The sequence below is a fragment of the Rhinoderma darwinii genome, chromosome 8 (assembly GCF_050947455.1).
Source record: "Rhinoderma darwinii isolate aRhiDar2 chromosome 8, aRhiDar2.hap1, whole genome shotgun sequence".
NCBI classification, from domain to species: Eukaryota; Metazoa; Chordata; class Amphibia; order Anura; family Rhinodermatidae; genus Rhinoderma; species Rhinoderma darwinii.
The window spans coordinates 120,941,328-120,959,237 of record NC_134694.1 but is presented as its reverse complement, the minus strand read 5'-3'; the positions used below and the strand labels follow the sequence as shown (position 1 = coordinate 120,959,237).

At 46.4% G+C, this 17,910-nt stretch overlaps 1 protein-coding gene across 1 annotated transcript in view; it reads right to left on the bottom strand.

Moving 5' to 3' along the window:
• SASH3 (SAM and SH3 domain containing 3) overlaps positions 1-17,910 on the bottom strand; it is a 46,304-nt gene that overhangs the window by 26,837 nt on the left and 1,557 nt on the right. The window contains exon 2 of the mRNA XM_075836725.1: positions 709-804. Coding sequence (XP_075692840.1) covers positions 709-804 — 96 coding nt within the window. The remainder of the gene's footprint in view (positions 1-708; positions 805-17,910) is intronic.

Here is a 17,910-nt window from a genome sequence, read left to right as displayed (position 1 = left end):
GAACAGAGGCAGGAGAGGGAAAACAGAGGCGAGACAGGGGAACAAAGGCATGACAGGGGAAACAGGCAGGACAGGTGGAACAGAAGCAGTAAAGGGAAAACAGACAGGACAGGGGGAACTGAGGCAGAACAGGTGGAACAGAGGCAGGACAGGGAAAACAGAGACAGGACAGGAGGAACAGAGTCACCAGAGGGGGAACAGAGGCACCACAGGGATAACAGAAGGACAGTTATCAGAGGAAGGGAGGGGGCAGACACTTTATGAAGAACAAAAGAAGCACAAGAGAAAAGAGTCTTGGAAGGGACAGAGGCAAGTTAGTGGTAACAATAAAAACAAAGGAAACAGAAAAGGGGTAAAGAAAGAAAAACAGTGGACAGAGAAAAGGCAGGGGTAACAGAAGAAGGACAGCAGTGGAGCTGTGACAACTACTCAGTCATTTAATGGACTCCAGTGAGGTTGATGCAAGCACAGATGTACATTTGGCACATGAATATGATGCGTCCCATTAACTCTGATCAAAAATTAAAGTTGCCCTTCCAGTGTACCAAGGAGAAAACAAAAAGTAATGGAGAATGCATTCCAGGTGAATTCCCCTTTAAGGTAAGTTTTTTTTAAAAACTTTGCTTCATGCAGTTTTGATCATTTTTATGGTTGAATAGGCAAAACAATCCTCTGTACTATTAGAATTGCTCTGTAGCCTGGACTTACGTCATTTTCTAGGTTAAATTCCTTGTCGCACACAACAGGAGAGTTTATCTTTGATTTTCCAAAGTCCTTAAAACTGCTGGAACGTTGTAAAGATATCTAAAGAGGAAGAAACACAGAATGAGGAGCAGAGAAATCATTCAAAAACAGCAGGAAATCTCAGGTTTATAATTTGTGACAACCCAAATACTAACAAAATGTTATAGAATAGTCTCTTCTGCACTTCCTGGATGAGACGTCCACAATATTCACAACTATTCCCCTTATCCTTAAAATTTCAAGGACCATGTTTTGAGAATAATCCTACCACTGATAAATAATTTATGAATTGTCAAACGTTTTTGTTTGTTGTCATAGCTGGCCGTGTAACAAGGTGCATAGACTATATTCGTTATTTTTGTCTCTCAATGTGGGGAGCGCTCCGGTGAACAAAGTTTCAGGGGGCGAATACTATTTCACATCACTGTACAAACCTGAATTACAGCACAGTCGAAAGTAGCCCTTGCCTCAAAAATCTTTTGTTTGACATTCTTCACAATGTATCATCAATTAGTTCCTTCTTAGAACTATATTTTTGAAAAATGTTTAAAAAACTTGCTCCACAATTCAATTAGTATTTATATTCTTGTATATAGGAGGCAGTATTATAGTAGTTATATTCTTGTATATTGGAGCAGTATTATAGTAGTTATATTCTTGTATATAGTGGCAGTATTATAGTAGTTATATTCTTGTATATTGGAGCAGTATTATAGTAGTTATATTCTTGTATATAGGAGCAGTATTATAGTAGTTATATTCTTGTATATAGGAGCAGTATTATAGTAGTTATATTCTTGTATATAGGGGGCAGTATTATAGTAATTATATTCTTGTATATAGGAGGCAGTATTATAGTAGTTATATTCTTGTATATAGGGAGCAGTATTATAGCAGTTATATTCTTGTATATAGGGAGCAGTATTATAGTAGTTATATTCTTTTATATAGGAGCAGTATTATAGTAGTTATATTCTTGTATATAGGAGGCAGTATTATAGTAGTTATATTCTTGTATATAGGGAGTAGTATTATAGTAGTTATATTCTTGTACATAGGAGCAGTATTATAGTAGTTATATTCTTGTATATAGGAGCAGTATTATAGTAGTTATATTCCTGTATATAGGGGGCAGTATTATAGTAGTTATATTCTTGTATATAGGAGCAGTATTATAGTAGTTATATTCCTGTATATAGGGGGCAGTATTATAGTAGTTATATTCTTGTATATAGGGGCAGTATTATAGTAGTTATATTCTTGTATATAGGGGGCAGTATTATAGTAGTTATATTCTTGTATATAGGGACAGTATTATAGTAGTTATAGTCTTGTATATAGGGGCAGTATTATAGTAGTTATATTCTTGTACATAGGGGAGTAGTATTATAGTAGTTATATTCTTGTATATAGGGGCAGTATTATAGTAGTTATATTCTTGTATATAGGGGGCAGTATTATAGTAGTTATATTCTTGTATATAGAGGCAGTATTATAGTAGTTATATTCTTGTATATAGGGGGCAGTATTATAGTAGTTATATTCTTGTATATATAGGACAGTATTAAAGTAGTTATATTCTTGTATATAGGGGCAGTATTATAGTAGTTATAGTCTTGTATATAGGGAGCAGTATTATAGTATTTATATTCTTGTATATAGGAGCAGTAGTATAGTAGTTATATTCTTGTATAGAGGAGCAGTATTATAGTAGTTATATTCTTGTACATAGGAGCAGTATTATAGTATTATATTATAGTAGTTAGCAGAATAGTGAGTGCAGCTCTGGAGTATAATACAGAATGTAACTTAGGATCAGTACAGGATAAGTAATGTAATGTATGTACACAGTGACTCCACCAGCAGAATAGTGAGTGCAGCTCTGGAGTATAATACAGGATGTAACTCAGGATCAGTACAGGATAAGTAATGTATGTACACAGTGACTCCACCAGCAGAATAGTGAGTGCAGCTCTGGAGTACAATACTGGATATAACTCAGGATCAGTACAGGATAAGTAATGTAATGTATGTACACAGTGACTCCACCAGCAGAATAGTGAGTGCAGCTCTGGAGTGGGTGGAGTAGGACGTGTGGAGAGAGCTGCTGAGACTTCCGTGCAGGCCTTGGATCCAGGGACTTTCCTTATCCTATCTGCCCAGGCCTCATACCATCTGCCTGGGCTTGGAAAGTACCCTGAGGGGGGTTCCATCCTAGGATGGAGCCTCAGACCTCTACCTCCCGGAGCATGCCAGCGGGGGGTAGAGGGTCATCCCAGCTGGCTGGGAATATGCAAACGGTCGCGGGGGTGAGGAGATCATCTCGGGGCAAGGCTGTCCTGGCTCCCCCTGAGGCTGGAACCCTGGATAAGGGTATGGAGACGCGGTCCGGCAGGGTGATCGAGGTGTTGTCATCTGGAGAAGGACCAGCGCCGTCCGAACATTTGGATGACGGTCGTGTGGAGGAATGGGGACAGCTGAGGACCGGAGAGACGGTGGAGAACTTCAGCTCCCGTCTGGCTATGCGGTTGGAGGAGTATCGGGACCTCAGGAAGTCGCTGCAACGGCTCCGTGCGGACTTGGCGGTCGCCAGAGGAAGAGCTGCAAAAGCCACAGGAGGTAAGAGGTCCCGATACCTTTTAAATGTGAAATCCTTGTTGGAGGAAATAAAAGAAGTGGAAGAAAGACGTGAGGAGATTTTGGCAGGCGGAGGGGTGTTTGGTGAAAAATTAAAAAATGAAGAGAGGTTTGCCGAGATGGCAGAACCTATAAAAATAGAATGTGTGGAGGAAGATACAGCAAAGGAAAATGTGGGGGAGAAAATGGAGCATGAGAATGCAAAGTCCAGAGAAGGCTCAGATTCTGAGGCACCCAGGAGCAGTGAGGAGGAGGAGGGTGGACACACAGCTGGGAGAAATCAGGAGAGTTTTGATACTGACAGTGAGCGGCCTCCAGGATTACTTACACAGATCCGTAATGTGGAGTCGCCGGTATCCTTCCAGGGATTTTGTTTCGGTGCGGAGTTACCCGCAGAGGAGGAAAAGCAAAAGAAAAAAAAATTTAAGAAGAAAAAAAAGACAAAGGAAAAAAAATCTGCTGAAGGTTCATTTAAAATGGTGTATACAGCAAGATCCTTCCTGTGCTCTGAGCCAGATGCAAGTCAGGATCAGGGCGCAGGTCCCGCAAGACCCCCAGCTCAAGCCTCTGCAGTGGGGCTGGAGCGGGAATGCGGGGAGAGTGTTACGGGTCCGGCATTAGAACACGTGGTGGTCAAAATGGCGCCGGACGCCAACCCCTGCAAAGGGGGCGGTACTGGTGGCCTGGTGACGCCAGGGGGTGTGTCCCCGTGTCCGGTTAATGGCGAGCCCGGGAAACTGGTCTCTGATGCGAGTCAGCGGTCTGGAGAACGGGTAAACCAGAAACCGGATGTGGTGTCTGAAAGCCGGAAGTCTGTCGGTGTCAAGCCGTCAGACGTTCCGGACAAGGGCGGTCACAGAGGGGGCTCCGGCTCTGTTGGCCACTCCTCTGTGGGAGGGGGGAGTGGTCCGGCGCCGGAGGCGGCTCCAGTGACGTCAGTGGCTCCTTCGTCCGCATCACTGAAAAGTGGTGTAGGCGAGAAGGGGGCTGCTGGCGTCGGGGGCGGCGGTGGCCCCTTTCCCAAAAATGTTCCGCACATAGAAAAGATGGAGGTTAATGAGGCGGAGGGCACAGCGGGGACACCGCTTATAACATCTGGTGGCGTCCCTGCAAAGGTGCCTGATGATGCGGAGACTGAAGCAGTGTCTACCCACACAAAATGCACAGAAAAAATACATAACATAGAACCAGGCCTGGCCAGAAGGATGACTGCAGGGGGACCTGGTGGGTTAAATAAAAAAGTTGCGGCTGTGGATGTGGGAACTGCTGGGGGTATGCAGGTGTCTGTAAATAAAGATGCTGGAGTGTCTGCTGGTAATGGGGTGTTGAGTGCTGTGTCTGTAGGTGGTGAGGTGGTGGGTGGTGGGGATGGGGTATCAACCAGGGGCAATGGGCCTGGCGCTCCTCTTGCTGTGACATCCGGCAGGTCTTATGCTGGTGTGGCAGCGGGGGGACAGCGGGCCCACCCATCTTCATCCTCAAGGTCCGGGGACGGTAACTTGCAACAACGTCTCTTGGACGCTTTAAGAGAGGGAAAGCAAACCCTAACCATAGGGGGAGTGCAGAAGGACCTGTCTTTCTGGATAGACAGATATGGTCTAAATGCCTTCCGAGAGCAACGAGGAGATCAGTGGTCGCTCCCAACAGCCGGGCAGGCTGTAGCCAGGAGGAATGTGGTCCGTCTCCGGTGGCGTGGCAATGATGCGTGCCCTCCCAGAAAGAGGGTGGTGGAGCTGCTGCTGGGGATGGGCTTCAAGGCGAGTGACATCTTTGCCTTGATACATCCTCATGGCTCGGTCGAGTTTGACATCAGCTTTGTTCACCTAGGGGGCCTTGAGGTCTTCTGGGGGAACTACGAGCTGATGAAGGACGAGCCTGGCTGGCGAGACTTTGCTGCACAAGCAATTTCTCGCCAAAGTGGTCCCAAGAGAGTGACCGTTCTTACCCGTAACGAGTCACTCTCTTGTATTGATATCATGACCTGGTTGGGAAGGTACGGAGAGGTAGTAGAGATGCCACGGAAGAACATGGATGAGTTTGGCATCTGGTCAGGGGCCTGGACGTTCATGGTTAAACTAAAGCGTCTGGGACAGACGGTGTCCCACATACCATCGTCTGCTTTCCTGGGAAGAGATCGGATCCTTGTCTTCTACCAGGGGCAGCCGAAGTTGTGTCACCGGTGTGGCGACCCCTCACATTTGAGTGCAGGCTGCAAGGTGCAGAAGTGTGCTCATTGTGGGGGGATTGGTCATCTAGCCGCATCGTGTGACCGTATTCGCTGCAACCTGTGTGGTGACTTAGGTCACCCGTTCAGTCGGTGTCCTCGCTCTGTTGTCAATGCCTGTTCCAAACCTGCGGAGGATGAAAGGAGGGAGGCCTCCGTGGGTGAGGGTGCGGGCAGGGACGATGGGGCACAGGGGCAAGGGAAGAATGCAAAGAAGGGTCCCCCTTCTCGCCAGAGAAGGGCGGAGAAGCGAAGGAAGGAGAGGATTTGGAGGGCGCTCCAGGAAACTGGGACGACCTCTGATTCGGATCTGGATGCCCCCCCTGAAGCTGATGCCCCTGGGGAGGCCGAATTGAACGGGGAGATGAGGAGGATCCAAAGGGAGCAGAGGGCTGAGGACTCTCAGTCCTCCCACTATGAAAGTGTGGGAGAGGAAGAGAGGACTCAGCCTACAGCAAAAGGGACACCGGGCAAAACCCAAGGGCCAAATACATCTGGCCCCGCCCTGGCCCAGGAAGGTAAATCCTGTACCCCCCTGGTGCGCTCTACTGATCGATACCATGCTCTCGTGGACATTCCAGCCTCTCATACTAAGAGGGAGGGCATGGTAGGGCACCCTAGAGTCGTTGAGCCTCCCCTGCTGCAGGGGCCGTTGCCCCCAGAGGGGGAGGTTAACCCGGAACTTGGGGATGAAGATGGGAATAGGGTGGTGAGTATGGACTCCTCAGTTTGCAAGAAGCGAGGCAAAGAAGGGGGGTCCTCATCAGATAGAGGAGGGGGTGGGAAGAAGAAAGCCGTCTAACTCAAACATCCATGATGGCGGCACCCACTCCGTTGACGCTGGCATCAATTAACGTTGCCAGCATTAAGTCAGATAGGGCGAGATTTGCAGCCTTTGATTTTCTTGGCCGAGTTGAAGCCGACATTTTGTTTTTGCAGGAGACCAGGCTGTCACTTTTGGCAGACGTCGTTAAATCTAGGAGGGAGTGGCGACGCGGGTCCTCCTACTGGTCTCTTGCGGCTGAGCCCTATAGCGGAGTGGCGGTCCTTTTCACCGCACCGGTAACATGCCGACGGATGATTGAGTTAGAAATGGGGAGGTGCTTGATCTTAGATGTCCTCATGAGGGGACAGGAATTAAGACTAATCAATATATACGGACCCCAGAGCAAATGGGACCGTAAAAGTCTCTTCATGAGGATTAAGCCTTTCCTTTTTTCAGGTCGACAAGTTATCTTTGGAGGGGACTTCAATACTGTCGTGAGGCCCCGAGATAGAGGAGGTTCCGGAGATAAAAAATTGACCTATGATAGTGTAGCATTAAAAAATATAGTTAGCGATGCTCGCCTGGTGGATATCCACATCAGGCATACCCCAGGCCACTCGGGTTTCACCTATCGTAGAGGTAGTTGTAGGTCTAGGATAGACAGGTTTTTCTTGAAGGAGGAAGCCATCTCTTCACCAGTGTCCGTTGTTGAGGTGGAGTTCTCCGATCACTGTATGATTATTTTCTCTTTGAACATTGCAGAGTCCCTCCAGATGGGAAGAGGTATATGGAGGCTGAATTCTACTCTCTTGGAAGAAGCGGAGATAAGACAGGCCTTTGAGGATTTTCTTCAGAGCCAGGTACCTTTGTTGGATCTCAGTGGTACTAAGTCTGAGTGGTGGGAGTTGTTTAAAGTCCGGGTGGCAGGATTTTTCCGCAGGCTCTCAAGCCTCAGGTCCATGAGTAGGTACCGCCTATATCAGGAACTGAGGGGGAAACTCGAACATCTGGTCTCAACCGGGGGTAGTGGAGAGGAGATCTCCGTGGTGAAAGCTTTGCTCAGGAGGTGTCAGTATGATAGGCACACATCTTCAGTTCTTGAGAGGGATTTCGGGAAGTACCGCTCGCCCGACCCCTACAGGAACTGTAAGATGTCAGTGAGTCGTAAGGTTGTGACAGGACTGATTGATAGTACAGGATCTCTGAAGAGATCCAAATCAGGGATCTTGGAGGTCGTCAGATCCTTCTACTCGCACCTCTTGGGGAAGCAAGATCCAAACCGAGACGAGATGTCGGCTTTCCTGGCTGAAACCATCCCTGAGCCAGGGGTAGACCCCTCTCTCGGTGTTTTGATAGACTCGATCAAGGAAGAGGAAGTTGGATTGGCGATTGATGGGCTTGCCCTCAAAAAATCGCCAGGGCCGGATGGCTTAACATCCGAGTTTTATAAGACTTTTAAAGGAACCCTAGTTCCCCTCTTGACTGAGGTGTTTAATGAGTGCCTTTCCTCGGGTACTTTGCCAATGTCAATGAGGAGGTCGGCCTTGATCGTTTTATCGAAGGGTAAAGACTCGACCCGTATTGAGAATTGGCGTCCCATAGCGCTGCTCAATACGGACAGAAAGGTTCTCGCAAAGGTGCTGTTTAATCGGCTGGTGAAGTTTGCATCCCGGCTCCTTTCGCCGGTCCAGCATTGCTCTGTTCCAGGCCGCAGCACATTTAGTGCTGTCCTCAGTGTCAGAGAGGCAGTGGAGCAGGGAAATTCTGGTCGGTGGGAGGGGTACATCCTGTCCTTGGACCAGGCCAAGGCTTTTGACCGGGTGGACCACGAGTACCTCTGGTCGGTCCTTCTGAGGTACGGCCTACCGGGGGGGTTTGTCAATTGGCTACGGACCTTATACACTGGGGCTGAGACTTTTGCGCTGGTGAACGGTTGGGTTGGAACCCCCTTTGAGGTTGGGTCTGGTGTCCGCCAGGGTTGTCCCTTGAGCCCTTTGCTATATGCGTTCGCAATTGATCCTTTTCTTAAAAGGATCGATCGTGGGCCATTGGCGGGAGTCGGGGCCGGCCTGGAGGGGCCGGAGGCCACTCAGAGGGTGGTTGCGTACGCAGACGACGTCTCCATTTTTGTCTCCTCGAGAGGGGAGGCAGAGTGGGTGATGTCGGAAGTGGAGCGTTACTCGTTGGCATCTGGGTCCAAGATCAACCGGGATAAGTGCAAAAGTCTCTGGCTGGGAGGAGGAGATCCTGGTTTTGATCTCCCGGACACCCTTCCAGAGCCTCAGGGGTCTGCTAAGATCTTAGGAGTCGAATTTGGCCCGGGTGATTACCCCAAGAAGAACTGGGAGGATAGGCTGAATCTAGTTGCCCAGAAGGTCGACCAATGGAAGGGTTGGTCCTTAACCCTGAGGGAAAGGGTTCACTTGGCCAAGGCCTACCTGGTGCCCATGTTGCTTTACCTGGGCAGTGTGTGCATCTTGCCAGAACCTCTCTGGACTCGGGTCTATAGCCTGTTCTTCCAGCTGTTATGGGGGAACAGGCTCAACCTAATCAAGAGGGAGGTTACTTACCTACCAAGGACACTAGGCGGGTTAGGTATGGTTAACCCGGTGGTGTTCCTAGTGAACACCTTTGTTAAGATCAACCTGGCAAACCTCTGGCAAGAGAGGGCTCCTTGGTGGATATCCTCCTGCAGGGGGTGGTTTCGGCCTTTCTTCCAGGAATGGGAGAGAGGAGGGCAAGTGAAAGACCTGCGTACACCTCACGGACATCTCCCGGCTTATGCCACCCTGGCGCTGAAGATTGTTCGCCGGTGGGGTCTGGAGGTGTGGGAGATCAGGACCATGTCGAGAAAATTTCTTGACAGGAGGGTCCTGATGACCCACTTCCAGAAGCCCCTGGTGCTCAAAGACTGCCCAAGTAGTGACCTCGGGGTGGGATTAAAACTTTTAAATTCAGCGAGGATTCCCCAGAAGTTTTGGGATCTGGCTTGGCGTTGCTTCCATGGGAGACTGTATGTGAGGGGCAATCTAAAGTGCAGAAGCTCTGATGATCGGGATTGCCCCCGGGAGGAGTGCGGCGGAGTGCTGGAAAGCATGGAGCATTTCCTGCTTCATTGCCCTTTCAATACAGAGGTATACAAAAGGGTGGGAGCCTCCATTGGTTGGCCAGGCCTAACCAGCCTCTCCTATGCTGGGTGGGCCTATGGAGTGTTCGGAGACCTCGGTGGTAGGGACCATTGCACCTTGTTTCTAGTCAGTATAGTGGTCAGGCACTTTATGTGGAATGCACGATGTCTAGTTTCTACCCAGAAGAAAATCCTCCTAGTGGATGAGGTTGTTAGCAATATCATGGGTGACCTGGTGAAGGTGCATTCTTTGGAGGTTGGCAGATTGGGAGCATCCAAAGCCTCTCGTCTTTGGAGGGGCTTTTCCTTTTGGGTGCCTTAATGTGTCTGCCTTCATGAGGGAGGGGGGGGTCGTCACCGGTGCTCAACTGGAGGTGGGGGTCTGCTTTCCGCTGAGGCACCAAAAAAAATATAGCGATAGGGCTCGGAATAAGGGAAAGGTGAGGGTCAGCATAGGGTCAGCTTTCAATAGGGTCAAGAAAGGGCTAGTAATAGGGTAAGGAGATAGGGCAAGCGATAGGGAGGGTGCAGCGGTGGACGTGGTACCTTGGCCTCTGGGGGGGTGCTGGGGGGGGGCTTTCCCTTCTCTCTATCTGGTGATGGGCTAGGTAAGCACAGGAAGATTTTTGTTTTGTTTAGGATTGAAATGGCAGGAAAAAGGTTTACAAGCGACCGAACTTGGTGCTTTCGGGTACGGTGTATTTTGTATATGGTTTGGTATTTGGACAAGTTGGTGATGTGTATTGTATTATATTGTAAAAATGTTGTTAGAATAGGGATAGACTTAAGGGGGTTAATAGATAGGTTGGGAGGGGTCAGGGGGGGGGGGTTTGCCTGACCCAGCCCCGGACTATGCGGACATGGGAGGACATGGGGCGGGGGGCTGGGCTGGGGTGTTGGGTGTGGTGGTGGGGGCCAGCATCTGGACTATGCGGACGTGAGAGGACATGAGGCGAGATGCTGGCAGGGGTGGTGGAGTTTAGGTAAGAAGGGTAAGGTTAAGGAAAGTCAGGGTGTGTATAGTGTGATTAAAAAAAAAAAAAAAAAAAATTTAAAAAAAAAAATATAAAAAAAAATTAAAAAAAATAATTGGGATTAGTATTATTATATTTTGGATTGTTTTTGTTATTATTATTATTATTATTATTATTTTATTTGTTATTATTATGTTGTTTGATTATTATTATTATCATCATTATTATGTTGTTTCTTTAGGCCCTTGGTTGACGCGGGTCGGGGGATTTTCTGTTAGTACTTTTGATTACGTTTATATGATGTTTGTATATATTCTAGTTATTGTTTAGCTTCGGATGAAGTGTAGATGTAAGTATATAAGAGTGGGGTGTATGTGGCCGGGTCTGGTATAGTTTTCTCTTCTCATATACAGAGATGTATATAAGAAAATTTGTTTATAAGAATTGGGTTGTGACTTTTTGGTTATATGGAATTAGTTATGTATTTGTTTTTCAGTTTATGTTTTGTAAATTTATATAAAATAAAGAGATACAGGATGTAACTCAGGATCAGTACAGGATAAGTAATGTAATGTGACCCCACTATTTATGTAGTTCTAGAAGTAAATTGATCAGAGGCTTTAGAAAAGATTTCCCCCTATAATAAAAAGAACATTGTCTGTAATTATACATTTCGTCCTCTGCTTTTCTATGGAGCTGTTAGAGAGGTTTGTTAGGACAAATGTCTCATTATCAGGTGCTGACTGTGCACAGGGGCCACTATGGGTAACTATGAAATACCACTTGTGGGCACAAACAGCAGAAGGGCCCTGTGCAAGGAAATTTTATAGCCCCTGCTCTCCAGCCCCCGACAGTAACTAATATTAATTTCAATGCGGAGCTGACTATGAAAGTTTATTTTATGGGCGCATAGAAATTTTTCCCACAACTGACAACTTTAGATAAGACATCAATGGCCTATGTCACAAGTGGCGTGTATGGAGTGGAGGAGACCCCTAGATAATTGTAGCCCTGAAAGTGTTCACTTTTTGACCCTCCCCCTTTTACAAAGGCGTAGCTGGGGGTTTACCATGGGGGGGGAGGGCAAACACATCTGAGTGGGCCACTACACAGTGGGCCCCAATGCATGTTTACAACTGCAGAGGCGATTCCGTCGGGGTCAGGCTTACGTAAACAGCATAGTTTTCTGTACAACTCTGTTTCTGTAAACTTCCATAGAAGCGAATGTGTATTACGGAAACAGTGTAGCATAGCGAGCTACGCTGTTTCCGTGACTTCTACGATTTTTACGTAACTTCCATTCATGCTATAGTCCATCCCGACACAGTATAATGCCCCCTTAATGGCCCACACACAGTATAATGCCCCTGTAGTGCCTCCACACAGTATAATGCCCCCATAGATGCCCCACAAACAGTATAATGCCCCTATAGTGCCTCTCCACAATGTATAATGCCTCATAGCTGCCCCGACACAGTATAATGCCCCTATAGTGCCTCCACACAGTATAATGCCCCTGCAGTGCCTCCGCACAGTATAATGCCCCTATAATGCCCCCCACATAGTATAGTGCCCCTGTAGTGCCTCCACACACTATAAGGGTATGTTCACACGGCAACGCCAATTACGTCTGAAATTACGGAGCAGTTTTCAGGCGAAAATAGCTCCTGAATTTCAGACGTTTTGACAAGAGCACGCGTTTTTTGCAGCGTCTTTTACGGACGTAATTGGAGTTGGTTTTCATTGGAGTCAATGAAAAACGGCTCCAATAACGTCCCAAGAAGTGACATACACTTCATTGAGGCGGTCATCTTTTTTAAAAAAAGGCAGTCTGCACAGAACACCGTAAGACCCATTGAATTCAATGGGCAGATGTTTTCAGACGGTTTGGAGCCGTTTTTTCGGGCGTAATTCGAGGCGTAAAACGCCTGAATTACGTCCGTAAATACGTCCTTTGCACATACCCTTATACCCCATAGATGCCCCACAAACAGTATAATGCCCCAATAGTGCCTCCCCACAATGTATAATGCCCACATAGCTGCCCCACACACAGTATAATGCCCCTATAGTGCCTCCCCACAAAGTATAATGCCCCAAAGATGCCCCCACACAGTATAATGCCCCTATAGCTGCCCCCACACAGTAATATGCCCCCATAGTGCTACCCACACAGTATAATGCCCCCAGAGTGCCCACATACAGTATAATCCCCCCTTACTGCCCCCACACAGTGTAATGCCCCTATAACGGCCCAACACAATATATTCCCCCATAGTGCCCCACACAGAATAATGCCCCCATAGTATGAGGGGCCCCACGTAGTACATAATAATGCCCCCACGCAGTATAATGCCCCCATAGCTGCCACACACAGTATAATGCCTCATAGCTGCCACCCACACAGTATAATGCCCCATAGATGCCCCTACACAGTATGATGCCCCATAGCTTCTCCCACACAGTATAATGCCCCCATAGCTGCCGCCCACACAGTATGATGCCCCATAGCTTCTCCCACACAGTATAATGCCCCCATAGCTGCCGCCCACACAGTATGATGCCCCATAGCTGCTCCCACACAGGATAATGCCCCCATAGCTGCCGTCCACAAAATATAATGCCCCCATAGCTGCCCCGCACAGTATAATGCCCCATAGCTGCCGCCTACACAGTATTATGCCCCATAGCTTCCCCCACACAGTATAATGCCCCATAACAGCTCCCACACAGTTAAATGCCCCCATAGCTGCCGCTCACACAGTGTGAAGCCCCATAGCTGCTCCCACACAGGATAATGCCCCCATAGTTGCCGCCCACACAGTATAATGCCACCACAGCTTCCTTATAGCCAGTATAATGCCCCTACAGCCATCATAATTCCCCCGTCACTGTATCGCGCCTGTCTCTCCTAAACCGCTCACGGTCGGCTTTACACAGTGAATGCTGGAGCAGGGAACAGGCAGCTCCCGGATCTATCATTGGATTTAACTGTATCTATGTCCTGAGGATGCAGATACAGTTGAAACTGAGACATATCACTGCTGTGGGACCGTCCAAGCCCACCCCTGGGCCCCAACATCTCGGTGGGCCCGGCCACCGCCCCCTCTGCCCCCCCTGTTATCAACGCCTCTGCCCCTCTATAAACCATCCCTATTTATATATCTAGTGTATAAGTCACTATGTAAAATAAAATGTGACCCCCAGTGATAGGTGTTTGACCCTGCACTTCTGCAGAGTATTGTAATTCTATAGCATAATGATGATGATGATGATGATGATGATAATGATGATAATGATGATAATAGAAGAAATAATACATTGTAACAAGAATGTAGCACTGGTCCTGCAGTCATAGCTCTTGTTTTCCCCAGTGTATAGCGTGCGGTTTCTTCTTCTTCTCACTTCTGGGACGGATGCTAAATTCTTATATTCTCAGTTCTGTAGATGCCATTTACAGATATGAGATATTAACCCCTCACCTCCCCGCACAGGCTGCACGCTGCCTGCACATTGTACAGCTCTGCAGGAAGCACATTTATACCTGTAACAAGCTGCAGGGAAGTGACACCGACTAACAAGGTCTGACTGTACAGACAAGCAAATCAAGGCCAAGAAAAAGATCATTTGTTTAAAGTTTTTTTTTTTTTTTCTTAAAATGAATACATTTTTAAGCAGGTGTGTCTGTAATGTAAATGATGTTGGTCTAGACAGATGGAAGGAAGTAATTACCCCTCATTTATCTTTATTGGGTAAATGCAACTCTGTCTTTCTTTCTTTCTTTCTTTCTGTCTTTCTTTCTTTCTTTCTTTCTTTCTATCTATCCATCTAACCTTTCATCCATCCCTCTTTCACTCTCTCTTTATCGTCTATCTATCTCATATCTATATGTCTGTCTGTCATATTTCTTTCTCTCTCTCTCGCTCTCTCCCTCTTTGTCTATCTATCTATCTATCTATCTATCTATCTATCTATCTATCTATCTATCTATCTATCTATCTATCTATCTATCTATCTATCTATCTATCTATCTATCTATCTATCTATCTATCATATCTCTCTCTCTCTCTTTCTTCCTCTCTCTCTCTTTCGTTCTCTCTCTTTCTCTCCCTCTCTCTTTTTCTCCCTTTCTCTCTCTCTTTCTCTCCTCTCTCAATTTCTTTCTCCTCTCTTTCTTTCTCCCTCTCTCCTCTCTCTTTCTCTCTCTCTCTTTCTCTCTCCTCTCCGCTCTCCACTCTCTCATCTACCCTCCTCTCCTCTCTCCTTTCTCCTCTTCTCTCTCCTGTCTCTTTCTCTCTCCTCTCTTTCCTCTCTCCTCTTTCTCTCTTCTCCTCTCTCCTTTCTCTCTCTCTCCTCTCCCCTCTCTCCTTTGTCTCTCTCCTCTCTCTCTCTCTCTCTTCTCTCTCTCTCCTCTCCTTTCCCCTCTCCTCTCTCTCTTCTCCTCTCTCCTCTCCTTTCTCTATCCCTCCCCTCTACTCTCCCCTCCACTCCTTTCTCTCTTTCTCTCTCCCCTCTACCTCTCCTCTCTCCTTTCTCTCTCCTTTCCCCTCTCTCCTTTGTCTCTTTCCTCTCTCCCTTTCTCTCTTCTCTCTCTCTCCTCTCTTCTCTTCTCTCCTCTCTCCTCTCCTCTCCTCTCTACTTTCTCTCTTCTCCTCTCTCCTTTCTCTCTCCTTCCTCTCTTCTCTCCTCTCCCCTCTCCTCTCCTTTCTCTCTCCTCTCTCCTCTCCTCCCCCTCTCCTCTCTCTCTCCTGTAAATACCTGTATGCAGTGCGCTCCCTCAGTAGCAGATTCAGGATTATGCTATCACTACGTTGTCGGAATCAGGGGTAGCAGTAAAGTGCCGGACTCCTCTCACTTTTAGTCCATTATCAGTGGTGTCATCTACCTCCATGTTCTACTGTCCAGTTTTTTTTTTTTATATTGTCATTAACATCTATCTCCCATTGTGCATTTTGTGTGCTGAAAAACTATAATTTAAAAACCCGTTGCCTTCCCTTTAGGAGACCCCTGACCTGATGATATGATTTCTTACTACTGCGCTCCCCTCCATGTTTATCTGCAGCATCCACAGTAAATGAACTGACTGCAAATGAGGTGACTAATGATGACAAATCCCACATCTGTTACTGAAACAGCTGAAATCCGCAGAATCTGTGCTAAAAATACAAAAAAAAAGGCAAACCATAGATTTGAACCCTCCAGATAGCAGATGAAAGGGAGCAGGGTCCTGGTTAAGATTTGGGGTCTTTGCTCCTTAGTTTACACACTCCTGGGTTTATAATTGCCAACTGTCTCTAATTGCCAGGATAATTTGTGGATTCAGCAGGGTCTGTTACTTGTGGTTGCTTAGCAGTCACTATCTTACTGCCTGGGTGACCACATGTCGGTACATAAGTGGTCACAGGAAGTTCTATTTGCTGTAGAAGGGACTACCTCTTGATGCCACAGACTTGTTCAGCAATAGAGATGATAGAATAGGATCATCAAGTTTAAGATTCACAGTGAACCAGATCCATTCCATCAGCAGGAATCCAGGGGAAACTTAATATATACTTAAACATACTTTCCAACATCTGAATCCGAAATTATGGGACCCTTCAAACCCCACCCCATTAAATCTATCCAAAACAGACTAGAAACATCCCTTTTTATGCAAATTAGCATTAAGCCTGGTCTCCTCCAGGACTGTCTAGCATGCTGATATGTCTGAGTACGTTCAGCACTCTATTAGTATCTATGTAAACGGTTTTCCCGTCTAAGGATTTATGGCTGCTTCCATACCTCTCATTGATTTTGTACACCTATTTCTCCACTTAGTCTAAGCACCCTCAATCTAGGGTTTGTGGGGGCTCCAGCCCTTGGACCACCGAGATCAGTCATTTATGGTTTATGTATCAATCTTAAACCCCTTAAAGGAACAGTCGTTCAAAACTGCTACACTGTGTAAGCCTAGTGCAGGAAATGGGGGGCGGGGCATGATTCTCTCTTTGGTGTTCTTTGAATCTCTTTGTCATGCTCCGCCCCCACTCACTGCACTAGGCTTACACAGTGTATTAAATTGTTTAGAGTTTTTCATTAAAGTACAGGTTTGTCCCTGGACATTTTGTTTTTGGAACTTTGGCAATGGCCAAAATAAGGGATAACTCCAAACTTGGTCCATTTAACCTCTTAAATGCAGCGGTCCAGAAACCAGAAATACAAAATAAAAATTTCAAAAAATGCTATATAAAAATTATATTTAGAAAAAAAAAGAGCAAAAACTGGAGGTTTAAAAAATGGACCAAAACCCTGTCAGAAACACCATATACAAGTAACATTTTCTAGAAAAACAGTAAAAAATGCCACAAAAAATGGTGAGTGTGTTTAACAGTTTTTAAATAGAAATACAGTAACCATCTCGCAATCATGAAAAATGAGGGAACATTGTGTTTTATAGGCTTAGATACACCCTCTCTGCAGCCGGGAACTTTCACGATTTTGTAATAAGGCTTCTATGTTATTCATATATTTTTTTTCTACTTTTGATTAAGGTTATTCCCACCATCATTTAAATGTACATAAAATATTGCGTCAATTCTGTAAATTTGTTATCTTCTTCTGATATTGAATTACATCATGACTTATACTCCAGTCACATCTAGAGCTGCGTCCAGGGTTCTGCTTGTTGCTCTGCTGATATTCAGCTCTGACTTGGGAACTGTCACCTGGACCCTCACAGTGCGCTGCACTCTGTAAACAAGCAGAACTGTGAATTCAGCTCTGGATGAGACTGCACATAACTCAACATCAGTGCAGGTAAAATACAGCATAGAATTTGCACTGTTTATTTCCATGCTGAATTTACAATTTTCTGCTGGTTTGAGGGCTGTCAGAGACTTTTATCTCACAATTTCCCGTTAGATGACAGGTAGTCGACTTCCTGACCCGAGAATAAGACAATTGCGGTTTTACAATAGAAAACGACGGTAAAATACTGTAAAATGCCAGTATGATTGTATAGATACCACAGATAAGAGCCTCCAGACCACGTGGGATCTGAATGTTTGACTTGCTATCAAACTTTGTAATTGACACTCTATGCTCTTCATGGGGGCCCAAGCCAATATCTGGGGGGCCATGGCTGAATGGAGGGGCTGCATATATTTTCATGTATGTGGCCATATGAATGTGGTTGCATAAACATATCCAGTACCTCGGTACAGCCGCGGCCCCTGAAATATCCGGACCGCATGTTGTGCCTTTTTATATGAGCGCAATTTGTTAAAGGTACAAACCCCCTTTAAAGGGATCATCTCTTTTGTAAGTGCTGACTTTCCGGGGATCAGGTGGGAAATATCCGGAGATTAGATGATATTGGCAGTTATCCGGTGTCCATTTAAATAACGGGGCACCCATGTAGTATGTGGTTGTGCCGAGTGCCCCCGAGCGGGAGCTGCTC